The 27,010-nt window shown below is 43.5% G+C and overlaps 1 protein-coding gene across 11 annotated transcripts in view; it reads left to right on the top strand.

Annotated features, from left to right (window-relative positions):
• The window catches only part of KIAA0319 (KIAA0319 ortholog), a 101,966-nt gene extending 78,029 nt beyond the window's left edge, over positions 1-23,937 (top strand). For 8 of the 11 annotated variants that reach the window (XM_034961547.3, XM_003823197.5, XM_055113223.2 and 5 more), the window contains 8 exons: positions 1,338-1,489; positions 3,736-3,874; positions 4,558-4,717; positions 8,918-9,060; positions 11,359-11,481; positions 13,451-13,541; positions 16,514-16,605; positions 20,693-23,937. In XM_034961547.3, coding sequence (XP_034817438.2) covers positions 1,338-1,489; positions 3,736-3,874; positions 4,558-4,717; positions 8,918-9,060; positions 11,359-11,481; positions 13,451-13,541; positions 16,514-16,605; positions 20,693-20,871 — 1,079 coding nt within the window. In that variant the 3' untranslated portion in view covers positions 20,872-23,937. Of the gene's footprint in view, positions 1-1,337; positions 1,490-3,735; positions 3,875-4,557; positions 4,718-8,917; positions 9,061-11,358; positions 11,482-13,450; positions 13,542-16,513; positions 16,606-19,433; positions 19,766-20,692 lie in introns of those variants that run through there. The other 3 variants (XM_034961546.3, XM_055113225.2, XM_055113227.2) reach the window with 3 other exon arrangements.
• Positions 23,938-27,010: the final 3,073 nt, after the last annotated feature.

The following is a 27,010-nucleotide window of genomic DNA, read 5'->3' as shown; positions in this document are numbered from 1 at the left end:
GGGCCATGCCTAGGGGTTTGGACTTTATCCTCTGGGCAGCTGGGAGAGGCTGAAGCAACTTTAACAGCAAAGTGATATAGGTTCGGATTTTTCAAAAGATTTTATTGTAGAGATTTTCAACCATGCATAAAAGTAGAGAGAATAGTCTGAACAGGCATCTTGACTTGTTTCTAAGGGGAAATTGGGAGGGATCAGGCTGGGTCCCAGAGCCCCTTCTGGACAGGCAGGATTTGCCTCACAGCAGCCTCATCTCCAAATTGAGGCTGTGTCTTATTATGATCTCCCCACTGTACCCCAGTGTTGTTAGTGCTCCCTGGCCCCTCTTTTCTGAAGTTATTACATCAGAAATGGCTTTTACATTGCCTCATTTTTTTATTTTTAAAATAGACACAGGGTCTCACTCTGTTGCTTGGACTGGAGTACTGTGCTGTGATCATAGCTCGTTGCAGCCTCAAACTCCTGATCTCAAGTGATTCTCTCACCTCAGCTTCCTGAGTAGCTGGGTCTACAGGTGTGTGTTACCATGCCCAGCTGATTTTTAATTTTGTGTGTGTGTGGAGACGGGTCTTGCTACCCAGGCTGGTCTTGAACTTCTGGCTTCAAGCACTCATCCTGCCTTAGCCTCCCCAAGTGTTGGGATTACAGTTATGAGCCACCATGCCTGGCCATTGCCTCATTTATATTTAACACCTAGTCAGAGAAGTGAGGGCCTAATTATCATTGTTATTATTTCAATTTTTAATTTTTCGTAGAGATGGAGACTTGTTGTGTTGCCCCGGCTGGTCTCAAACTCCTGGTCTCGTGATTCTCCTGCTTTGGCCTCCTAAAGTGCTGGGATTACAGGTGTGAGCCACTGCACCCAGCCTACTTTTTACTCAATTTTTTTTCTTTTTTTTTTTTGTCTTAGAGAGTCAAGATTTGGCAGTACTTGAAGTGGAAATATTTCTGGCCAGATAGTGTGGACCAGTACAAAATGACCCAAAGTATATTGTAAACCAGAATATTGCCACTTTCAATACCCTAAATGTTGGTAAAATCATTGTTTCTATTTTTCAAGGACAGAAAAAGTATAACAATATTAGAAAAATTCCCAAGGTACAGCTTGCCACCTGCTTTACCTTTTTCATCCCAAATTATAGCTAACTAAGTACAAATGGAGCTTTAAGGAAGTCTGTATCTTATATGCATCTGGGAAAAAAAATGCCTTTTTGGATATTTTAATTCTACATACTGTATCTGCAAGGTGGAAGAGTTGTGGATGTTTTATGACACACTTATTCTATCACTGGTGTTTTAAATCAATCTCTTTGCTTTCATTTTTGCTATATTTGACTTAGAAAATAATAGTCCTCCCAGAGCCCGGGCTGGTGGCAGACATGTTCTTGTGCTTCCCAATAATTCCATTACTTTGGATGGTTCAAGGTCTACTGATGACCAAAGAATTGTGTCCTATCTGTGGATCCGGGATGGCCAGAGTCCAGCAGCTGGAGTGAGTACTGAGAGAGAATTGCTCCTAGACCACTTATCATTACATCTGCATTAGTCAGCTTGGGCTGCAAACAATATATCACGGTATATTCTAAGGATATAAGTATAAGGAGGCTTAAACAACAGAACTTAATTTTGTCTCCATTATGGAGGCTGGGAAGACAGGCTCAAGTTGCTGGCTAATTCAGTTTCCAGTGAGGTCTTTCTTCCTGGCTTGCAGACAGCTGCCTTCTTACCATGTCCTCCCATAGCAGGGGAAGAGAGAGCACTCTGGTGTCTCTTCTTATAAGGACAGTAAATCGTATTGGATCAGGGGCCTACCCTTATGACCTCAATTAACCTTAACTACTTCCTTATAGGTCCTATTTCTAGATACAGTCATATGGGGTTAGGGCTTCAACACAGGAGTTTGGGAAGGACACAGTTCGGTCCACGGCAGTGTCTCTATAATGACCTCATCTCTCTTTCCCTGTTCCCTGTAAGGTGCTTATGCTTCTACATTTGAATGTTCTGAAGGCTGGAGGCAGTAGGCTGCTTTGAGATTTAGCCAAAAGCTGAAATCCTTTCTGACTTTTTCCTGAACAGACTTTGGATGGGGCAGGAAACCATAGCTTGGAAGCACTTTGAGGTCAAGTCTTCCAGCAGGATGCTTTTCCATCCTTCGTATTTTGGTCCAAGTGGATTCTTTTCTGTTCCTCATATTGTACCAGATGAGTCAATAGATCAGGGATTGCTATTTACGTTTTATAGATGCAGAAGGCGAAATGCAGAGATGAGAAGTGACTTGGCCAAGGTTAACTAATCCATTTCTTCTTTTCTTTTCTTTTTTTTTTTTTTGAGATGGAGTCTCACTCTATCGCCCAGGCTGTAGTGCAGTGGCGCAATCTCGGCTCACTGCAACCTCCGCTGCCCGAGTTCGAGCTATTCTCCTGCCTTAGCCTCCCGCGTAGCTGGGACTACAGGCATGTGCCACCACGTCCAGCTAATTTTTGTAGTTTTAGTAGAGACGGGGTTTCATCATGTTGGCCAGGATGGTCTTGATCTCTTGACCTTGTGATCCGCCCGCTTCGGCCTCCCAAAGTGCTGGGATTACAGGCGTGAGCCACCGCACCCAGCCTTAACTAATCCATTTTTAATCAAACTAGACACACCTAGGTTTTTAGCTCCTGGCAGGCATTTTACCCCCATTAGATCACTCTGCCTCTTAGGACATAAATGTATGTACGTCTTCATTCCTGCCATTTCTAAGGACTGGAGAGATACAGATTTACTCTTGGAGATGTACTAAGGAGTGGTCACAGGGAAGGAACTGAAAATGCTTTATACTTTTTTTTTTTTTGAGTCCGAGTCTCACTCTGTCACCTAGGCTGGAGCTTAGTGGTGCAATCTCGGCTCACTGCAAGCTCCACCTCCCAGGTTCACGACATTCTCCTGCCTCAGCCTCCCGAGTAGCTGGGACTACAGGCACCCACCACCACGCCCGTCTAATTTTTTTGTATTGTATTTTTAGTAGAGACGGGGTTTCACCTTGTTAGCCAGGATGTTCTCGATCTCCTGACCTCGTGATCCGCCCGCCTCGGCTTCCCAAAGTGGTGGGATTACAGGTGTGAGCCACCATGCCCTGCCAAATGCTTTATACTTTCCAAGCACTTCTAGAATTAACACTATTCAACTAGATGGGGGATTAGCCTCTAAATGTAATAACAATGAGTCTCTGTTCACAGCACATATTCGTTATCACCCCTTCTATTAGCAGGAGTCTGGGAGGTTCTTCTCTCATTCTTTGGAGCTTAGAAGCCCACAGAACAGAGGACGCTACACAGGGTCTTGGGTTATTTCAGGTGAACATGATACATTATGAGGGAATTCAAGATGAGAGTTTTGTAAAGCTATGTTTGAAAATAAGACCCAGAAAACCTGTGCTTTGTTCTCAGCGTCCTTGCCCTAATTCAAATGGTCTTTCCCTTTGTTGGATACAATTAATTATTTGGTAATTCCTGGAAAGTGCTTGGTAAACTCAGTTCAGGAAATACTGTCTGAGGATGTGCCCCCTGGTGCTTTTTGGGGAAGAGATGCTGAGGATTTCTCCAGTCTTTAGCTATCCCGCCAGCCTCATTCCCCTGCAGCCTCCCTCTTAAAGTCACGCCTGTGTTAAAAAGATGGGACACTGAGGTTTAGGATCAACAGAAGCCCAGAAATTGGGACCCGAGGATTGACAGCTGCCCTGTGATCCGTGTTCTTTCGCAGGATGTCATCGATGGCTCTGACCACGGTGCGGCTTTGCAGCTTACGAATCTGGTGGAGGGGGTGTACACTTTCCACTTGCGAGTCACCGACAGTCAGGGGGCCTCGGACACAGACACTGCCACTGTGGAAGTGCAGCCAGGTGAGTTCCTGGGCTCTGGAGCTGGCCATGCAGGCTCTGGCTGGTCAGCCTTTGGGGTCTTTACGCTGACAGACGTGACCGGTGTGGGAGGCCTCCTGTGGCTGGCTCCAGCTCTTGGCTGGACCCACTTTGAGGATGTCTCTTACACCTTGTTGTGTATCCCCAGATAGATCCAGCCTCATCACTCTTTAAAAGAGAATGTTATCTGGCAACTAGATTTTCTTTTCACGTTTGTTTTCCTGCCAGAAGACAAAGACTTAATGTGAAGTGGACACAAGGGCCTCATACCAGGGCACAGAGGGGAGGCAGCTCCAGTGAAGTGGCTGTAACGACCTCAGCATAAACTGGACTGGGAAGTGCCCATGGCACTTGGAAGCAAAATTCTCTTTCTGGTCCTGGGAAAATGTGGAAGAGGCTGAAATTTTCAGCTAGCCCAGAGGCTAATTAGGTACACCCGATTATCTTCTGGAAAAAAAATTATAAACAACAAACTGTGATAAAACAAGGGAAAGTACTCCCAGATAGTGGCCTTTGCGGTGTTTAGAAGAATTTATCTGAGTGCTACAACTCAAATGTAGAAATGGCATAGGAGTAACTTTGAGCTCCTATAGAAACCTCGCTCCTTATGCTCTAAAGCCTGTGCAAATGTCCAAGTGCAAATCCTGTATCTTCTCTTTCCCCAGACCCTAGGAAGAGTGGCCTGGTGGAGCTGACCCTGCAGGTTGGTGTTGGGCAGCTGACAGAGCAGCGGAAAGACACCCTTGTGAGGCAGCTGGCTGTGCTGCTGAACGTGCTGGACTCGGACATTAAGGTCCAGAAGATTCGGGCCCACTCGGATCTCAGGTAGGAGCTGCACACCCAAGGCGGGGCCTTGGCCATACAAAATTCCAGCTCTTACCTCATCCCAGTCTAGCAGAAAACTGTTCATTCCTCTGCTTCTTTTGTATTTTTGACACACTTTTATCCCATTCATATACTTTTTTTCTCAAAGGGCAGTAGTATGGCCAACATCATGCTAGGTCCTTCCTAAAATTCTCAGTAAATGTTTGCTGATTGGGAATGTTCTGAGTGAAGGAGGTGCTGGGGAACAGCAGGGGAGACGGTTGTTAGCTCTGGTGTCTTCAGAGCTGGGCAAGGGGTCTGGGGCATGTGAAGAGGATGTCTCACAGCTGGGCTGCATCCCTGCCCCACGTTCATGGGGACTGAGGCTTCTCTCAATGTGAAAGGATCACTGATTACCATTTGCCATCTCCTGGGAGTATATGAGGCTGAAACTCTGGCCTTTATTTTTCATGACATCTTTGTATTTAATTGAGTTTTATTTATTTAATCTATTTATTATTTTATTTTATTTTTATTTTTTGAGACAGGGTCTCACTCTGTTGCCTAGGCTAAAGTGCAGTGGCATGGTCTCAGCTTACTGTAACCTCCGCCTTTCAGATTCAAGTGATTCTCCTGCCTCAGCCACCTGAGTAGCTGGGACTACTGGTGCCCCCACTATACCCGGCTAATTTCTGTATTTTTAGTAGAGGCAGGGTTTCATCTTGTTGTCCAGGCTGGTCTCAAACTCCTGACCTCAAGTGATTCGCCCACTTAGGCCTCCCAGGGTGCTGGGATTATAAGTGTGAGCAACCATGCCTGGCTGAGTTTTACTTTTAAAGTCTTATCTAGCTCAGGGTGGAGTGGGAGGAGGGAGAAAAAGAATATGGGAATGAAAACCCACTATTCACAGTAACTCCATTTGCCTAGCTATTGTCAGCTCTTCCACTTTGGTTAGTTTTCCAGAGAACTGAAGTTCACTTAGAAAAACACCAGATTTAAACATGTTCTAATTATTTTCTAAGGAACTCTTTCTAAAATGGATCATATATTTCCCTCGTAAAATATCAAATACTGAATCAAAGACATGTCTGAAAATCAACAAAACCAAAAGTTGTTTCTTGGACAGATCAGCAAAACTGATAAATCCTTAGCTAGATTGACTAAGAAAAAATAGAGAAGACTCATATTACTAAAATTAGGCATGAAATAAGGCACATTACTACTGACTTTGTAGAAATAAAAAGGGCTGGATGCAGTGGCTCGTACCTGTAATCCCAACACTTTGGGAGGCCAAGGCAGGCAGATCGCTTGAACCCAGGAGTTCGAGACCAACCTGGGCAATGGCGAAATGCTATCTCCACAAAAATCTTGCCAGGTGGCCAGGTGCGGTGGCTCACGCCTGTAATCCCAGCACTTTGGGAGGCCGAGGTGGGCAGATCACTTGAGGTCAGGAGTTCAAGACCAGCCTGGCCAACATGGCGAAACCTCGTCTCTACTAAAAATACAAAAATTAGCTGGGTGTGGTGGCAGGTACCTGTAATTCCAGCTACTCAAGAGGCTGAGGCAGGAGAATTGCTTGAACCTAGGAGGCGGAGGTTGCAGTGAGTTATCGCGCCACTGCACTTCAGCCTGGGTGACAGAGCGAGACTCCATCTTAAAAAAAAAAAATTAGCCAGGCATGGTGGCACACGCCCATGGTCCCAGCTACCCAGGAGGCTGAGGTGAGAGGATCACTTGGGAGGTTGAGGCTGCTGTGAGCCATGTTCACACCATTGCATTCCAGCCTGGACAACAGAATGAGACCCAGTCTCAAAAATGTGGGTGGGGGAGGATTATAAGAGAATATTATGGATCATTGTATGTCAACACATTAGATAACCTAGATTAAGTGGACAAATTCCTAAACAGACATAAATTACAAAAACTCACTTGAGAAGAACTTAAAAATCTAAATAGACCTATAACAAATAAAGAGATTGAATTATTAATGTTAAAACTTTCCACAAAACTCAAGACCAGATGGCTTCACTGATTAATTCTGCAGAATGTTTAAAGAATGAACAGTCCTTCACAAACTTCCAAAAAATAGAAGAGGGAACATTTCCCAACTCATTCAGTGAGACCAGTTTTACCTTGACACTAAAATCAGACAAAGACATCACAAGAAATGAGAACTACAGACCAATATCCCTTGTGAATATAGAAGCAAAAATCTACAACAAAATACTATCAAACTGAATCCAGCAACTTATTACAAGGTTTATAGACCATAACCAAGTGGGATTTATCCCAGGAATGCAAGTGTGGTTCAACATATAAAAATCAATAAATGTAATAAACCACATTAATAGGATAAAGGACAAAACCGCAGGATCATCTCAATAGGCACAGAAAAAGCATTTGACAAAATCCAACACCCTTTCATGATGAAACACTTGCCGTGGGTTGAATTATATCCACCCCCTGCCCCCCACCAAAATATAGTCAAGCCCTAACCTCTGGTACCTATGAATGTCACCTTACTTAGAAATAGGGTCATTACAGATGTAATTAGTTAAGAAGTTATACTGGAGTAGGGTGGGCTTTTAAATCAATATGACTGGTGTTCTTCTAAGAAGAGGACAAGAGACATAGAGAGAGGCACACAGGAAGAACACCATGTAACGACCGAGGCAGGGACTGGAGAGATTCTTCCACAAGCCAAGGAATACCAAGGATTGCTGGCAGCACCAAAACTAACAGAACACTTTGATTTTGGACTTCTGGCCTCCAGAACTGTGAGAAGAGGTTTCTGTTGTTTTAAGCCACTTCGTGGGACGTGTTTTACAGCAACCCTAGGGGATGAATACAGATTGGAGTAGCTATTTCTCCAAAGAAGATATACAGATGGCCAATAAGCACATGAAAAGGTGCTCACCATTAGCCACCAGGAAAATGCCAACCAAAACCATGTTGAAATATCACTTGTCACACCTGCTAGGATGGCTAGAATCCAAGACAGACCATAGCAAGTGCTGGCGAGCCTGTGGAGAAACTGGAACATTTATACATTGCTAGTGGGGATGTAAAATGGTACAGCCACTGTGGAATACAGTTTGGCAGTTCCTCAATATGCTAAGCATACAGCTACCATATAACCCATTAATTCCACTCCTAGGTATATACTCAATAAAAATGAAAAACTTATGTCTACACAGAAACTTGTATATGAATGTTCATAGCACAAATTCATAATAGCCAAAATGTGGAAGCAACTCAAATGTCCACCAACTGATGAGTGGATACAAAATGTGATATATTCATACAACAGAATATCATTTGGCAATAAAAAGGAATAAAGTATTGATGTGTGCTACAACATGGATGAACTTTGAAAACATGATGGTAAGTGAAAGAAGCCACACACAGAAGGTCTCATATTGTATGATTCCATCTATCTGAAGTGTCCAGAAGAGGAAAATCCATAGAGACCAAAAGCAGATTAGTGGTTGCCAGGGACTGTGGGGAGGAGGTGCTAATGAGTGTGGATTGTCCTTCTGGGGTGATGAAGATGTTTTGAAATTTGATAGTGGTGATGGTTGTGCAACTTTGTGAATATACTAAAAGCCATTCCATTTACACTTTAGAAGCGTGAATTTTATGATATGTAAGTTATATCTCAATCAAAAAAAGGTAAAAAGAAAGACATGTCTGCAAGTTATTTTGTGTATATTTGTCTTTTTGCACACATATATACATTGCTCCTTTTTGTTTTTTTACCATTATGGATTTATTGCAAAGAATATATTAAAGGATACAAATGAACAGCCAGATGAAAAGGTACATAGGGCAAGATCTAGAAGGGTCCTGTGCATGGGAGCTTCCATCCCCATGGATGTAACATTTCATACATCCCAGCACATAGATGCATTCTTGTTCACTAACCTGATAGCTCTCCAGACCCATTTGGTTAGGATTTTCAAAAACTGATACATTATTTACACATTGCTTCTTTTATCTGAAGATCTGTCTGTCTTTGATCAGCTGTACGTTGAGACTGAAGAGGCTTTGTGAATAGAAACAGATCAATTCCTTGGCTCACAGATATGCCCCTGTCCTTGGCAAGCCACAGAGCTGTAGCCGTCTACCTCCCCAGTTTCACAGGTCAGATGCTGTGGTGAGCGTGTCATGGTAGTCACCGTCTGACCATGTGGCTGTCCTCTCTCATTGTCTCCTCCACAGCACCGTGATTGTGTTTTATGTACAGAGCGGGCTGCCTTTCAAGGTTCTCAAAGCTGCTGAAGTGGCCCGAAATCTGCACATGCGGCTCTCAAAGGAGAAGGCTGACTTCTTGCTTTTCAAGGTCTTGAGGGTTGATACAGCAGGTAGGTCTCCTATGGAATATTCTAAAACAATCAGACTTGCCAATCATGGATAAGTTTGACAAACATAGAAGAGGAGTGACATGTGAACATTTTCACTTTAGCATCCAGGGACTTGTTTTACATTTATTTCTCCAATAGAGTTTCCTGCAGCATGCATTTGCCAACTACTCTTGGTCTTGGAAGAAAAATGGAAAACAATAATAATTATGGGTCTAAAATTAAGATTATACTCACAAGATAATGGCTATTGGCAGAAAGAACAGTGTTAAAGACAAATAAGTGTTACTGGCTGCAAAAGCCATGTTTATACAATTTATTTACCTTGGACATCATGCCTTAGGTTGTGATGATAATGTCATGTAGCTCCTTGAAAATTTAAGACAGCTTGCAAATGCCTTCTCCGGGTGTGCCTCTTTTCTTAGCTCCATGCTCACCACCTCTTCCAGGGTACTCAAATGATTCATAGTCCCATTGTTTCTATCTTCATTTCATGAGTAACATGAATCTCTTGTTATGTTGAAGTGGTTATTTCAGTAGACTCCAGGGAAATGAGAGTTACAAGGGACATGATAATGTTTGGGCAGTAAAATTTAATTTGTTTCAGATATCTATCTATCTATCTATCTATCTATCTATCTATCTATGTAGATATATATATATATCCATCTACAATTGACTTTCTCAATTATAATATGGAGTAACTTAATTTTTAATAACTCCTTTTTTCTTTTCTTTTTTTTTTGGCATTTTTAGTAGAGATGGCCTTAACCATCATGGCTTAGTAGAGCCTTAGCCATGTTGGCCAGGCTGGTCTCAAACTCCTGGCCTCAAGTGATCCACCCACCTCAGCTTCCCAAACTGCTGAGCCACCACACCCAGCCAATAACTCCTTTTTTTTCTAGCTACAAAAATAATATTTATTTATTGTACAAAATTTAGAATATCCAGAGAGGCACAAAGAGGAAAATAATTCTCTAAATTCTAGGTCCAAAATTCTCACCATCCAAAGAAAATTTTTATTAATACTCTGATATATGTTTTTCCAGTTCCCCCATCTCTACAATCAGGATGACATGATATATATTTTTAATCTGATTTTCAACTTCAAATCGTATTATGAGCCAGGAACAGTAGCACATGCCTGTAATCCCAGCTACTCCAGAGGCTGAGGAGGGAGGATGTCTTGAGGCTAGGAGTTTGAGACCAGCCACAGCAACATAGCAACAAGACCTTGTCTCTTAAAAAAAAAAAGTATATTATGATTATGTTCCCCAATCCTTTAAAATTTCTCTTCAATAAAATTTTTATGGCCACATAGTATTCTACCCTGGATATGCTCCATAATTATGCAACCAGTTTCTTATCCATGGGTTTTAGGGTTGGTTTTAAAGATAATGCTATAATGTAGATAAATCTTTGGGCATGTCCTCAATAATTGCCATTGCACTCCAGATAAATACTTAGAATTATTTTCTTAGGCCAGACAATGTTACGTTTTTGCTACTTTTTTGAGTCTAGCTCTGTCCCTCTGTTGCCCCGGCTGCAGTGCAGCGGTGTGATCTCGGCTCACTGCAACCTCTGCCTCCTGGGTTCAAGTGATTCTCGTGCCTGAGCCTCCTGAGTAGCTGGCATTACAGGCGCACACCATCACGCCCAGCTAATTTACTGTATTTTTAGTAGAGGTGCGGTTTCGCTATGTTGGCCAGGCTGGTCTCAAACTCCTGGCCTCAAGTGATCCACTCACCTTGGCTTCCCAAAGTGCCGGGATTACAGGCGTGAGCAACCGCACCCAGCCAGTAAACTTTTTTTTTTTTTTTTTTTTTTGAGACAAAGTCTTGCTCTGTCACCAGGCTGGAGTGCAATGGCGCGATCTCGGCTCACTGCAGCCTCCAACTCCCTGGTTGAAGTGATTCTCCTGCCTCAGCCTCCTGAGTAGCTGGGACTACAGGCATGTGCCACCATGCCCAGCTAATTTTTGTATTTTTTGTAGAGATGGGGTTTCACCATGTTGGTCAGGATGGTCTGGATCTCCTGACCTTGTGATCTGCCCACCTCGGCCTCCCAATATTTTTAAGGCTTTTGCTGCGTGGTGTGGACTGGCTTTTTCTGCCATTTGCTTTCTGATGAGATTGTCAGTGATGAGAGACTATCTCCAGAACCCCTGTCCACACTGTAAGAGGCTCTTAATTCAACAAGATGCTTTTATTTGGGACCTATGCTACTGAAGATACAAAAGAAGCTGAATCCAGGGATTCCCTTTTCTGCATGCTGACCTCAGCCCTACACACCTCTTTGCAGGTTGCCTTCTGAAGTGTTCCGGCCATGGTCACTGCGACCCCCTCACAAAGCGCTGCATTTGCTCTCACTTATGGATGGAGAACCTTCTACAGCGTTATATCTGGGATGGAGAGAGCAACTGTGGTGAGTTCTGGTATAGAGGAGGCTTTGGGTGAGGAGCCTTAAGGCAGCTCATTCTCAGGTATCAGAAATATCTGCCTAATATTCGAGGCCAACCTGGGCAACATAGTGAGACTTCACCTTTACAAAAAAATAACAAAATAAGCCAGGCATGGTGATGCACGCCTGTAGTCTCTGCTACTCAGGAGGCTGAGGTGGGAGGATTGCTTGAGAGGAGGTCCCAACCAGCTTGGACAACATAGTATGACCCTGTCTTAAGAAATTAACTGAGTGTGGTTGCGTGTGCCTGTAGTCCCAGCTACTCAGGAGGATGAGCTGGGACAATTGCTTCAGCCCAGGAAGTTGAGTCTGCAGTGAGTGGACAGAGTGAGACCCTGTCTCAAAAAAAATGGAAGAAAGGAAGGAAGGAGGGGAGAGGAGGGCAGAGGAGGGGAGGGGAGGGGAGGGAAGGGAGGGAAAGAGGGAAAGAAAAGAGAAAAGATAGAAAAAGAGAACTATCTGCCTAGCTCTGCAGTTATAAACATTCAGTGCTTTTCTCACCTGAAGCCAAGTGAACCAGCTCACTTGGTAGTAAGTTAAGACCCTTCTTACAATCTACTTTGTGGGGTGTGTTTAGGCTTTTACATAAAACTTCCTAATGAGAAAATTCCCTTTGGCAGAGCAGAATTGGCTCACTGTTGCTGGCATTTCTAAGAAAGAATTGCTTGGGCCATGGGCTGCATTTCCAGGTTACACCTGCCTTGGCTTAGGCTCAGTGTGATTTTCTGGTGAAGTGGCCCCTGGTATGGATCTTCTAGAATCAGGTAAAGAAGAGAATTTGGCCCACTCTTCCAGCTGTTCACACAGGCAGGCACCAAAAACTGGAGCCACAGCAGGGCAAGCTGGTGCCCTTCTGGGGAGAAAACTATATTTTAATGGCAGTCTACTAAGTAAATTTGTTGTTTGGGGAACCAGATGGACATAATTGGCACCAAGGATAGTAAGAGCTGACTGCCAAAGTATATTCCCATTTAATACTGTATAAAAATCAGAAAATAGCCAGCCCTTGGATCATTATTCCAATGAAATTATATAACATTTAATAAAGTTAAACCTTTTTTTTTTTTTTTTTTTTGAGATGGAGTCTTGCTCTGTCACCCAGGCTGGAGTGCAATAGCGCAATCTCAGCTCACTGCAACCTCTGCCTCCTGGGTTCAAGCAATTCTCCTGCCTCAGCCTCCCAAGTAGCTGGTATTACAGGTGTGTGCCATCATGTCCAGCTAATTTTTGTATTTTTAGTAGACACGGGGTTTTGCCATGTTGGCCAGGCTGGTCTCAAACTCCTGACCTCAAGTCATCTGCCCCGCTCGGCCTCCCAAAGTGTTGGGATTACAGGCGTGAGCCACCGCACCCTGCCTAATAGAGATAAACTTTGCTCCCTAGTAGATTTAAACTGGGCTTCTCTGTCTCTGAATTACTGTTGAAAGCTTTTCACGTTAGTAAGGATGTGGAAGGAATGAGGGTCAAGTAGTTTCTGAATTGCTCTCTGGCCGTGAAAAATGTCTTCATGCCATAAACAGCCATATAGATGCTTTATTAAAACCAAGCCAGAACTTTCAGGGGTAGGGGTTGTGATTTTTGGCATTCTGGAATGAATATTTTGATGTGGTTTACATGTGTGTTTATATAAGAGGCATTACTATGTAATTGACTAATTTTAGTTATTTCAGATTATTCTGTTCCCAAGTTCGCATGAAATATGTGTTCCGTGAGGCCCTGAAACCCAATAGATAAAAACAGGGCAGTTTTAGTTTTACAGTTCTTGATTTATCTGTATTTTACCTTGCTCTGCTCTGCTACCAGTCTGATGTTATCAACTCCACAGGTGGCCTTTCCTTGTAGGGATTCAGAAATATTTGTTATGAACCATCAAAATAAAGTTGTTCTACAAATAGCCTGTAACTATGTCCACTTTGGTTTTCTTGTGTTTCAGAGTGGAGTATATTCTATGTGACAGTGTTGGCTTTTACTCTTATTGTGCTAACAGGAGGTTTCACTTGGCTTTGCATCTGCTGCTGCAAAAGGTACCTAGAGTGCTTATTCCTTGGAAATAGAGACCCTACACTAAGTGTGTTTTGACAGCTTAGGAATTGTTTACTTGGGCTTGTTAAACCACTAAGCTGTTTATTATGATAATGCACTTTCTGCCACAAAGCATAAGTGCCTAAATAAATGGAATATTAGAGGCAGCTTTTTCTCATTGCAGCTCTTGTGTTTTCTAGGAGGGTCAACGATTCTGTACCATATCTAATGTTATTCTCTATCAGTCTTACATTATATTCACTAGAGCGGTACTGTTTTCTCACTCAACCACAATCAATACAGAAGACTTCTGTGACCATTGTTTGGGAGTTTCTTCGCACACACCAGTCAAGCAACAGCTTTGCAGTGGACACCAGCTGGGTGTCCTCCAATTCACTTTTGCCGCTGTCTACCTGGAGATAGCGTCAGATCCCACAGGTTAAGGACTCAGTCCCCAACACTGCTGCCCACCCCATTCAGATGCCAGTTGCGTACCCCAGGTTGTTTTACCTGGGCTTATGACTGACTCTAAATTGGGTCCCTCAATTCCCTCTTTGGGTTCAGTTATTTTGCTAGGGTGGCTCAAAGAACTCAAGGAAACACATTGGTTATTTATTACAAAGGATATTACAAGGGATACAGATGAAGAGATGCATAGGGTGAGATATGGGGAAGGGGCCTAGAGCTTCCATGCCCTCTCTGGGCATGCTACTCTCCAGGAACCTCCACATGTTTGGCTGTCCAGAAGCTCCCTGAACCCTGTCGTCTTGGGCCTTTTATGAAGACTTCATTGGATATTTATAGAAAAGTAGTTGGACAAAAAGGGTATGATGTGATACTAACAGGCTGAGTGGGGAAGCCCAGCAAGGCCTGTCCAGATTCTTCTCAGTCTCTCTGTAAAGCACTCCATCCTCCTTGTAGGAGGCAGAACTCTTTCTGAAATGAGGGTTTCAGAATGACCTATAATCAGACAAAGTAGGTCAGAGAATGTCTTTATAGCCAGCTTCGAGACAGAAAGGCAGGGGAAGTTTCTTGCTTTGGGGAGAATAAAAAGCAGCTGAAAGAAGGCAGGAGAAGGTCAGAGAGAGAGAGGGAGATTCTGTTTTCTGAGGCCTAAAGTGCCCCAGCATTATAACAAGGGCTGTGGGAGTTATTAGCCAGGAACTGTGATGAAAACATACATACAGATATATATATATGTGCGTGTGTATGTGTATATATATATATCTCACAAGTACCTAAGTGGCCTTACAGGTCTCAATAGAGGAAGGAGTTCTGGAAGTATACTGTTACAAATGGTAGGTTTTGATTATTTTCATTATGTAAAGCAATAATCTAATCTACCTGAATCATTTTTAATAAATTTGAAACTGTAAGCGAGGCAATAACACCGCCAAAGAGAACTTTTGCTTTAGGTGTTTCCTTTTTCCATGGAGCTGACCTCTGAGAAGCCTCAAGCTACCTCACTGGCCAAATCTTCCAGAACCCCATGCTCAACCCTCTGTCCTTAGAAGAGAGCATCAGGTCCACTCTTTCATGTGAAACATTGTAACTGCTCTCCAAAGGTGTGATTTTTAAAAAACGTATATTTTAATCTGGGCGAGGCGGCTCATGCCTGTAACCTCAGCACTTTGGGAGGCCAGGGTGGGTGGATCACTTGAGGTCAGGAGTTTGAGACCAGCCTGGCCAACATGGAGAAACCCCACCTCTACTGAAAATACAAAATTAGCTGGGCGTGGTGGTGCATGTCTGTAATCCCAGCTACTTGGGAGGCTGAGGCAGGAGAATCGCTTGAACCCGGGAGGAAGAGGTTGCAGTGAGCTGAGATTGCACCACTGCACTCCAGCCAGGGCAACAAAAGCAAAACTCCATCTCAAAAAAAGGAGTGTATTTTAATAGTTATTTTTCAGAAATCACTTATAGATTATTTTGGTTTTATTTGTGATTACGTTCCCAAAGTAAGACTGGTGAAAGGGAGCCAGGTGCAGGCACTTAGAGGCCTAAATCCCGTTAAGTTTTCCCAGAGCCATATGTGACCCTACTGTGCATGGCATTAAACATCTGCAGCTTTGTGACATGTCTATCAAGTAGAAGATGATGATGCTAGTAGTGATAACTGTGAACATTTATGAAGTATTTGCCATTGTGATTAATGGCTAAGTGCTTTGTTTGTATTATCTTATTCAGTCCTCTCATCAACCATGTGAGAAAGGGACTATTCTTACTCCCATTTTACAGGTGAGGACATGGGGGCACAAAAGTCTCAAATAATTTTCTCTAAGTCACCCGCTAGCAAGTGCTAAATTGAGACCTATGCTTCTGATCATGATGGTCCCAGAAAATTGCTTTTTTACTATGAAATTACTGTTTTGTTCTCTGCGTGCCTTGGCATGGTTTGGATGTGTATTTTCAAATAGTCTCTGTACATAGGATGAGGCACATGGGACCAGCATAATTTTCATGTGTTGAGGAAAAAAAAAAAAAGAACAAGGTGGGGAGCAGCTGTTGCTAATTAATTGTGGGAATTTATTATAATTTTTGCTATTTTTTTTTCTGATTGCTAGTTCATGACACCTTTTCATTACTGCAGCATTGGACATAGCAGGATGATACAGGTTCAGGGGAACATTTGCTCATCCAGGCTTTTCTGAATAAGGAATTACTCAGGAAGAAGAGCTCCCTGGGCCAATGCACAAGTGTTGAGAATTGGCACCGCAGCCTGAGGCTTAGCTGAGACCTGTAGATAGGTGGGCAAGAGTGATGTGGCTGTTTATACCCAGAATTGTGTTTCTCCAAGATGCACAATGGCCCTCTGAGCTCTGACCTGGCCTTGTGTATGTTTCTTTAATAAAAGACGCCAACTATCACATCATAAAGGCAAAATGTTTCCTTTAGTGTCTTTACTGTGCGTTAAATCCTAGCTCTCAGTTACCTTTCTAAAGATCTGAGTTGAGCTTTTCATTGTTCCTTTCAGACAAAAAAGGACTAAAATCCGGAAAAAAACAAAGTACACCATCCTGGATAACATGGATGAACAGGAAAGAATGGAACTGAGGCCCAAATATGGTAAGACAGTCTCCAGAATGACTGCCTGGCACCTTTACATGATTTAACCTAGGTATGCCTGAGGGCTAACTTGGATAGAGGGAGAACGATTTGCTGGAGTCAGCACTTTAATTGGGAAGGAAGAGTGAGGCTGGGATTCTGTGATGAAAAACAACCTTCAGGCCGGACACAGTGGCTCATGCCTGTAATCCTAGCACTTAGGCCAAGGCGCCTGAGCTCAGTAGTTCGAGACCACCCTGGGCAACATGGTGACACCATCTCTACTAAAAAATACAAAACAAAACAAAAAAAAAAACATTAGCCAGGCATGGTGGTGTGTGCCTGTAGTCCCAGCTATTCAGGAGGCTGAGGCAGAAGAATAGCTTGAGACTGGGAGGTGGAGGTTGCAGTGAGCTGAGATCACACCTCTGCACTACAGCTTGGGCTACAGACTGAGACTCTGTCTCAAGAAAGAAAAAGAAAAATAACCTTCATCAGTCCTGAGGATATGCTAATGCGGGGGTGGGGGCAGGAGGCAGTGGGTTCATTATAAATTTAATGAAATTTTGGTGTAATACTTTGAGGCATTAATGGATGAGGGATATGAAATGTTATCAGCTGGGCACCTACCAATGACCACAGGGCAAAGACTGCTTTTTAAACAGAGATGTCCCCGGCACCTGCTTTTTTTTCTACTCCCGGGTGGAGGGTGGGGGGCAGTTGAAGACGCTCCCACAGCTCAGCTCTGAACGCTGTTCCCTTTAGGTCTGCTAGGACAGAAATGCAGCAAGAGGACATTTGGACTTTAAAGCCTAATATTTTTCAGCAGCTGCGTTATCTAATTAGCCATTGATAAAGATGGACACAAAGGCTTTACAGAAAATTGACTTTCTTCACAAAGTGTATTGATCCCTATGCTTAGGAGCACCTGTTGCCCACCTCGGTTAACTTTTTCATTCTCGTTTATTAACTGTTGCATACTTAATGAAACTTCTCTGGCCCTCTGAGGCTGCTAAACACCGATTCTATAGATTTTCCATAATTCTGGGCTTATGACTAAGATAATTTTTATGGAAGATGTAATCTTTTTCAGAGTTGTGAGGTGCAAAACATTGTTCACAGTGAGTGTTGAATGCCTACCTTGTGCACAGGCACCGGGTTAGGCCCTGGAGACTGGGAGAGGAGGAAGCACAGAGCCTGCCTTTACAGGAGCTCACAGCCTGAGGGAGGGTAATTATACTGGAGTGCAAGGAGTTCTATCAGTGCATGGACGATGCCGGGTAGGAACACTCAGGTCAGAATGACTGATCGTGTACAGAGAGTGTAGCTAATAGGGCTTTGGCAGGAAGAGCCTCACAGGAAGAACAAATAGTGGCATACATTGAGTGCTCACCATTTGCACTGCATAATATCAGAAGTATTATAGTGACGTTTACCTAAGAGCTCAACGTGCTTTAGGTTGCATTATCTCACCCATCTTTGTCTTAAAATACACTCATCCTTCTGACATTCCTGTTTCTATTCATAGAACCCCCATTCTCACTGCCCCAGTTTGAAACCTCAGTCGCTGGTGCTCCACACACACCGCCCCCCACTCCAGACACCCACACTTGCTAGACTCTTGCCCTCTTTCCTCGTCATTACCATCACCACCCCAGTTCAGGTCCTTACAGTTTCACCCGTGAACTAATAGTAATAATAAACAGGTATTTAATGTTGAATATGTACTAGGTACATCTCAAGTACTTTACCCATTGAATTCTAATCCTGCCCATAGCAGTACGAGGTATGTGCAATGATTATCCCCATTTTACACATGAGGAAACTGAGGCAAAGGAAAGTTTAGCAACTTGCCCAAGTAACATAGCTGGTGAGTGCTGAAGGTGGGGTGGAGGCTGGGCTCTTCCTCTATGTTGCACTGCCTCTGCCTTGGTCTGTTTGGGCTGCTCTAACAAAATGCCACAGAAGAGGAGGCTTATGAACAACAGATATTTATTACCCACAGTTCTGGAGGCTGGGAAGGCGAATTCAACATCTGGTCAGGGCCGCTTCCTCATAGTTGGTGCCTCCTCACTGCATCCTCACATGGTGCAAAGGGCAAGGCAGCCTCTGGTGCCTCTTTTTTTTTGGAAACAGAGTCTTGCTCTATCCCCCAGACTGGAATGCAGTGGTGCAATCTCAGCTCACTGCAACCTCTGCCTCCCAGGTTCAAGCAATTCTCATGCCTTAGCCTCCCAAGTAGTTGGGATTACGGGCACCTGTCTACCATGCCCAGCTAATCTTTTTTGTATTTTTAGTAGAGACAGGGTTTCTCCATGTCAGCCAGGCTGGTCTCGAACTCCTGACGTCAAGTGATCCACCCGCCTCGGCCTCCCAAAGTGCTGAGATTACAGGTGTGGGCCACCACACCTGGCCTGTGGTGCCTCTTTTATGTGAGCACTAATCCCATTCGATCACCACCCAAATGCCCCACCTCTTAGTACCACCATTTAGGCGTTAGATTTCAACACATGAATTTGTGGGGGTGCAAACATTCAGACCACAGCAGCCTCTATGTCTACTGTCCGTCTTCCATCCTGCACACTGTGGTTTTATTAATGTCTCAGAACAACATTTTAATAGTGTCATTTCTCTGCTTTTAGGATAAAATCCAAGCTTCATGGTTTACTTTGTATTCATGTGCTTTTCTGTGAGGTCCCTGCCTTTCTCCAGCCTCTCCTTATTTCCTACATGAATCATTTGCTCCAAACAAACTAGTTTTTTTCTAAATATTCCCGGATGCTTCTGCGTACTCCATGACCTTCCCCTGTCTTCTTGTCTAAAATCTCTTCTTCAAATCTCACTGATAGAGACAGGAGACAGCCAAGAGTCCCTGGCGAAACCCCACCTCCAAGCCTAAAACAGCCTGAAGGCTGAAAAACTGGACTGCTGGTCCCCAGTGAAGGCCCTGCCCTTTCCCAGCTGATTCTCCCTAAATAATGTCCACCTGCGCACTGGGGAAAGAGGATGGAGCCACAGGAAGTTCGTGTCATTTGCAGTGGGGAGGAGCCTGGCCTCTTCAGTTTCTGTGTGGTAACCTGGGATTCAATCTGTGAGGCAGGAGGTTGTTGGCAAGACCCCCTCTCTATTTGCTGAGAGTTTTTGTTTCCTTTTTGACCAATAAATTCCATTTTTCTCACCCCTCTATGTTTCCGTGAGCCTAATCTTTCCTGGTAGTGTGACAAGAGCCTGGTTTTAGCTGAACTAAGGAGAAAGTTCTGCAACATCACCCTATGGGAAACATTACTGAAGCAACCCCAGCCATAAGTATATGTGCTTATCTCCTAATTCATATACAATTTAAAAAACATCTTACCTGTTATGAGCCATCTTCTCATGAGTCTATGCCTTTTATGTCTTGTTTTTGTTTTTTTTCCCGAGACAGGGTCTTGCTCTGTCACCTGGGCTAGAGCATAGCAACACGATCATAGTTCACTGTACCCTCGAACTCCTGGCCTCAAGTGATCCTCCCACCTCAGCCTCCCAAAGGGCTGGGATTATAGGCGTGAGCCACCATGCCCAGCCAAGTCTATGTCTTAAACCCCTAGCTAGACACCATAAATCCTTTGAGAGTAGGAATTGAATCTTATACCTGTTCTGTATCTTAGGTTGACCCCCTGAAATCAAATATTTTCTACCAAAAATATTTTAACCAAATGGTAAAATCACAGAAGCTTTTGTTTGTTGGATGCTTACAATGTACTAAAGGCTGGGCCAAGAGAACTTTACATGCACTATTTCACTTAATCCTCAGCATAAACTCATGGGGTAGATGCTTTGTTATCTTCCAGTTGAATAGAGGAGGAGACTGAAAGCTCAGAGAGGTTCGGTATCTTGCCCAGGCTCAAGCAGCTGGCGAGTGTCAAAGCTGGGACAGAAGCTCGGGTGAGGCATCAAAGCCCCTGCAGTTACTTGCTAGGAAACCCAAACCGCCTGCTGTTTTGAGTGATTGCTTTCAAGGGGCGGAGAGCACCACTCCGTGCTCATCACAGGACCTGCAACCACAACGACTGACAGCTGGAAGTGAATCACGGCGTTCCTCCTCAGATGCTTCTGTGCTTCTCTCTAGGTATCAAGCACCGAAGCACAGAGCACAACTCCAGCCTGATGGTATCCGAGTCTGAGTTTGACAGTGACCAGGACACAATCTTCAGCCGAGAAAAGATGGAGAGAGGGAATCCAAAGGTTTCCATGAATGGTTCCATCAGAAATGGAGCTTCCTTCAGTTATTGCTCAAAGGACAGATAATGGCGCAGTTCATTGTAAAGTGGAAGGACCCCACAGGAATCCTTGAATCCAAGACCAGTCAGTGGGAGTTACAGCACAAAACCCACTCTTTTAGAATAGTTCATTGACCTTCTTCCCCAGTGGGCTAGATGTGTATCCCCACGTACTAAAAGACCGGTTTTTGAAGGCACAAAACAAAAACTTTGCTCTTTTAACTGAGATGCTTGTTAATAGAAATAAAGGCTGGGTAAAACTCTAAGGTATATACTTAAAAGAGTTTTGAGTTTTTGTAGCTGGCACAATCTCATATTAAAGATGAACAATGATTTCTATCTGTAGAACCTTAGAGAAGGTGAATGAAACAAGGTTTTAAAAAGGGATGATTTCTGTCTTAGCCGCTGTGATTGCCTCTAAGGAACAGCATTCTAAACACGGTTTCTCTTGTAGGACCTGCAGTCAGATGGCTGTGTATGTTAAAATAGCTTGTCTAAGAGGCACGGGTCATCTGTGGAGGTACGGAGTCTTGCATGTAGCAAGCTTTCTGTGCTGACGGCAACACTCGCACAGTGCCAAGCCCTCCTGGTTTTTAATTCTGTGCTATGTCAATGGCAGTTTTCATCTCTCTCAAGAAAGCAGCTGTTGGCCATTCAAGAGCTAAGGAAGAATCGTATTCTAAGGACTGAGGCAATAGAAAGGGGAGGAGGAGCTTAATGCTGTGTAGGTTGAAGGTAGCATTGTAACATTATCTTTTCTTTCTCTAAGAAAAACTACACTGACTCCTCTCGGTGTTGTTTAGCAGTATAGTTCTCTAATGTAAACGGATCCCCAGTTTACATTAAATGCAATAGAAGTGATTAATTCATTAAGCATTTATTATGTTCTGTAGGCTGTGCGTTTGGACTGCCATAGATAGGGATAATGACTCAGCAATTATGTATATATTCCAAAACTCTCAAATACAGTCAGTCTTAACTTGGATGGCGTGGTTATGATACTCTGGTCCCCGACAGGTACTTTCCAAAATAACTTGACATAGATGTATTCACTTCATATGTTTAAAAATACATTTAAGTTTTTCTGCCGAATAAATCTTATTTCAAACATGAAAGACAATTAAAACATTCCCACCCACAAAGCAGTACTCCCGAGCAATTAACTGGAGTTAATTGTAGCCTGCTACGTTGACTGGTTCAGGGTAGTTCCCCATCCGCCCTTGGTCCTGAGGCTGGTGGCCTTGGTGGTGCCCTTGGCATTTTTTGTGGGAAGATTAGAATGAGAGATAGAACCAGTGTTGTGGTACCAAGTGTGAGCACACCTAAACAATATCCTGTTGCACAATGCTTTTGTAACACATGGGAAAACTAGGAATGCATTGCTGATGAAGAAGCAAGGTATTTAAACACCAGGGCAGGAGTGCCAGAGAAAATGTTTCCCCATGGGTTCTTAAAAAAAATTCAGCTTTTAGGTGCTTTTGTCATCTCCCGGAGTATTCATCCTCATGGGACCATCTTATTTTTACTTATTGTAATTTACTGGGGAAAGGCAGAACTAAAAAGTGTGTCATTTTATTTTTAAAATAATTGCTTTGCTTATGCCTACACTTTCTGTATAACTAGCCAATTCAATACTGTCTATAGTGTTAGAAGGAAAATGTGATTTTTTTTTAAACCAGTATTGAGCTTCATAAGCCTAGAATCTGCCTTATCAGATGACCAGGGTTATGGTTGTTTGCATGCAAATGTGAATTTCTGGCATAGGGGACAGCAGCCCAAATGTAAAGTCATCGGGTGTAACAAGGAAGAAGGGAGTGAACATTTACCGCTTTATGTACATAACTTATGCAGTTTACATACTCAATTGATCCTTATAATCAACCTTGAAGAGGAGATACTATCATTCTTATGTTGCAGATAGCCCTCTGAAGGCCCAGAGAGGTTAAGTCACTTCCCAGAGGTCGTGGCCAAGAAGTAGTGGCTCCAAGAACTGAATGCAAATTTTTTAAACTGTAGAATTCTGCTTTCCACTAAACAAAGAACTCCTGCCTTGATGAATGGAGGGCAAATTCTGGTGGAACTTTTGGGCCACCTGAAGGTTCTATTCCCAGGACTAAGAGGAATTTCTTTTAATGGATCCAGAGAGCCAAGGACAGAGGGAGAGATGGCCTGCGTAGTCTCCTGTGGATCACACCCGGGCCACCCCTCCCTCTAGGTTTACAGTGGACTTCTTCTGCCCCTCCTCCTTTTCTGTCCTTGGCCATCTCAGCCTGGCCTCTCTGATCCTTCCATCACAGAAGTATCTTGAATCTCTGGGAAATCAAACATCACAGTAGTGATCGGAAAGTGGGTCCTGTCTTGTTACCCCATTTCTCATCAGAACAAAGCACGAGATGGAATGACCAACCAGCATTCTTCATGGTGGACTGCTTATCATTGAGGATCTTTGGGACATAAAGCACGCTAAGAGCTCTGGACAGAGAAAAACAGGCCCTAGAATATGGGAGTGGGTGTTTGTAGGGCTCACAGGCTAACAAGCACTTTAGTTGCTGGTTTACATTCAATGAAGGAGGATTCATACCCATGGCATTACAAGGCTAAGCATGTGTATGACTAAGGAACTATCTGAAAAACATGCAGCAAGGTAAGAAAATGTACCACTCAACAAGCCAGTGATGCCACCTTTTGTGCGCGGGGAGGAGAGTGACTACCATTGGTTTTGTGTGACAAAGCTATCATGGACTATTTTAATCTTGGTTTTATTGCTTAAAATGTATTATTTTTCCCTATGTGTTAACAAGGTATTTCTAATATCACACTATTAAATATATGCACTAATCTAAATAAAGGTGTCTGTATTTTCTGTAATGCTTATTTTTAGGGGGAAATTTGTTTTCTTTATGCTTCAGGGTAGAGGGATTTCCCTTGAGTATAGGTCAGCAAACTGTGGCCTGCAGCCTGTGTGTGCACGCCCCATGAGCCGAAAAGTGGGTCTTATGTTTTCAAATGGTTAAAAATAAATAAAAAAATTTGAAACATGTGAACTATATGACATTCAGATTTGTGTTCATAAATAAAGTTTTATTGGAACATATCCACATTCACTGATTTATGTATTATCTATGGCTGTTCTTATGTTACAACAAAGTTGAGTAGTTTTGACAGGGACTGTCTGCAAAGCCTAAACTATTTACTATCTGGCCTTTTACAGAAAGAAAAAAATTTGCAGAAGGCTGGACTAACATCCCCTGCTCCTTCCCTGTGGGAAGACAAGTGTTCCAGAAGAACTGAGCATGCTCAGTCAGCTCGCCTTCCTCTGTGTGGGTGGTTCTCTGCAATTAACAGGCAGTCTGTCCCTCGTGCCAGAAGGCCCACAGCATGGTAGGGTGATTAGATTCTGGAGAGAGTATACTTAAACTACATCCTCTAATCTAGCTCTTATCAGTAATAAAGCCATTTTTAAAATGAGGGCCGGGCATGGTAGCTCATGCCTGTAATCCCAGCACTTTGGAAGGCCAAGGCAGGTGGATCACTTGAGTCCAGGAGTTCGAGACCAGCCTAGGCAACATGGCCAAATCCTGTCTCAAAAAACACACACACAAAAATTTAGCTGGTCATTGTGATGCATGCCTGTAGTCCCAGCTACTCAGGAGGCTGAGGTGGGAGGATTGCTTCTGCCCTGGGGGTGGAGGTTGCAGTGAGCAGAGACTGGGCCACTCCAGCCTAGGCCACAGAAGGAGGCCATCTCAGAAAAAAAGAAAAAAAAAATGCAGATTGAGGTATAATTCACTTACAGTAAACTGCACATAATACAATTTGATGCTTTGATATGTGTGCACATCTGTGAAACCATGACCACAATCAAGCTGTTGAACAAACATAATTACCCATAAAAGTTTCCTCGTGGCTCTTTGTAATCCCCCTCTCCCCTGGCAATCACTAGAGATTAGCTTGAATTTTCTGGAGTTTCATATATGGTAGTACTGTATGGAGCTTTCCCCTCAAACAGGTAGTAGTTCCTTCCTTTCCAGGCTGTTTTAACTCACTCCATTAGCAACTGTGAACAGAAGTTCTCTGAAAAGGAATTTGAAGGAAAGAGACTTTATTGCCGTGAACAGTTTCCAAACCACAGAGTTATGGTCTTCTGTGTAAAACAAAGATGGGTTTCAAAAAACAAAGCAAGGGTTCTGGATTTATAGCAAAATTCTACCCAGGTTTCCAATCAGGTCCATATGTAAATGAAGGATTGAAACTTGCATAGTTCTGATTGGTCAGTGTAGCTGAGTTTGGGTTGGTTGATACAGATGACGCCTGGTTGGTTGATACATCTGAGTCCTGATTGGTTAAGGCGGGTGAGCTCTGATTGACTGGTTCAGGTGAACTCTGGAGTTCCCAAACTGAACAAAGGTGTGGGTTTTTGGGGGGAACTCAGAACATGTGTGTGACATCTAGTTAGCAAATGCTCACTTAGGTGTTTTTTGTTTGTTTGAGACAGGGTCTTGCTCTGTCACTCAGGCTGGAGTGCAGTGGCACCATCACGGCTCACTGCAGTGTGGACCTCCCAGGCTCAAGTGATCCTCCCACCTCTCAGCTTCCTGAGTAGGTGGGACTACAGGTGTGGACTAATTTTTTGTAGAGATGGGGGAGTCTCACTATGCTCTCCAGGCTGGTCTCAAAAATTCCTGGGCTCAAGTGATCCACCTCCCTCTGCCTCCCAAAGTGCTGGGATTACTGATGTGAGCTACAGTGCCAGGTCCCACTTAGGTCTATTTTAAATTTAGGCCTAGTTAACCACTGGGGATTTATCTTAAAGGATTGGCTCTTTCAAGTTCATATTTGTTCACATAATTTTGCTGAGATAAATGCTTGTTGAAGTATGAGAATGGGAATGGGGTATTGTAGTTAAACTAATTACGTGGCTCCTGGATCATCTTCAATCCTGTAAGAGCTGTGTATTTACTGAGAGAGCAAATACTAGGCTAAGTAAAGGAACAAAATCTTGATAATTTCAACAAGGATGACTTTCCATTACTGAAACTAAAGGAATTTTTATTTTATTTTTTTTAGACAGTCTTGCTCTGTTGCCCAGGCTGGAGCGCAGTGGTGCAGTCTCGCTTACTACAACCTCTGCCTCCTGGGTTCAAGTGATTCTTGTGCCTCAGCCTCCTGAGTGGCTGGGATTACAGATGTGTGTTACCACACTCGGCTACTTTTTATATTTTTAGTAGCGACGGGGTTTCGCCATGTTGGCAAGGCTAGTCTCGAACTCCTGGCCTCAAATGACCCGCCCGCCTCAGCCTCCCAAAGTACTGGGACTACAGGCATGGGCCACCATGACCAGTCAGAAAATAAAGGCATTTAAAAATATATTTCTTCAGTGTTGTGGGCTAAATTATTATTTTTGAGATGGAGTCTCACTCTGTCACCCAGGCTGGAGTGCAGTGGCATGATCTTGGCTCACTGCAACCTCTTCCTCCCCAGTTCAAGCGATTCTCCTGCCTCAGCCTCCCAGGTAGCTAGGATTACAGGCGCCCACCACCATGACGGGCTAATTTTTGTATTTTTAGTAGAAATGGAGTTTCGCCATGTTGGCCAGGCCGGTCTCAAACTGCTGACCTCAAATGATCCACCAGCCTTGGCCTACCAAAGTGCTGGGATTACTGGCGTGAGCCACTGCGCCCAGCTGACTAAATTAATCGTGTTATGTCAAAATTCATAGGTTGAAGCTCTAACCCCCAGTACCTGAAATGTATTTGGAGATAGAGCCTTTAAAGAGATGTGATTAATTAAGTTAAAATGAGTAAAATGAGGCCATTAAGATGGGTCCTAATCCAATCGACTGGTTTTCTTATTAGAAGAAGAGATTAGGACCTGCAGAGAGACATCTGGGGCACGCAGGCACAGAGGAAAGATCATGGGAGGACATGGCAAGAAGGCGGCCATCTACAAGCCAAGATGAGAGGCGTCAGGAGAAACCAAACCTGCCGACACCTTGATCTCGGTCTTCTAGCATCCAGAACTCTGAGAAAATGAATTACTGTTGCTTAAGCCACCCAGTCTGGTATTCGGTTACAGCAACACTAGCAAACTAATATGCAGAGGTAACTTAATCAGCCTAAGATTTGGCATAAAACTCTTATTTTAAAGTTCCCAAAGTTAAGTATTAT

Source organism: Pan paniscus, chromosome 5 (assembly GCF_029289425.2).
Source record: "Pan paniscus chromosome 5, NHGRI_mPanPan1-v2.0_pri, whole genome shotgun sequence".
NCBI classification, from domain to species: Eukaryota; Metazoa; Chordata; class Mammalia; order Primates; family Hominidae; genus Pan; species Pan paniscus.
The sequence above is the reverse complement of the archived record's forward strand: the minus strand, read 5'-3'. Positions and strand labels throughout refer to the sequence as shown.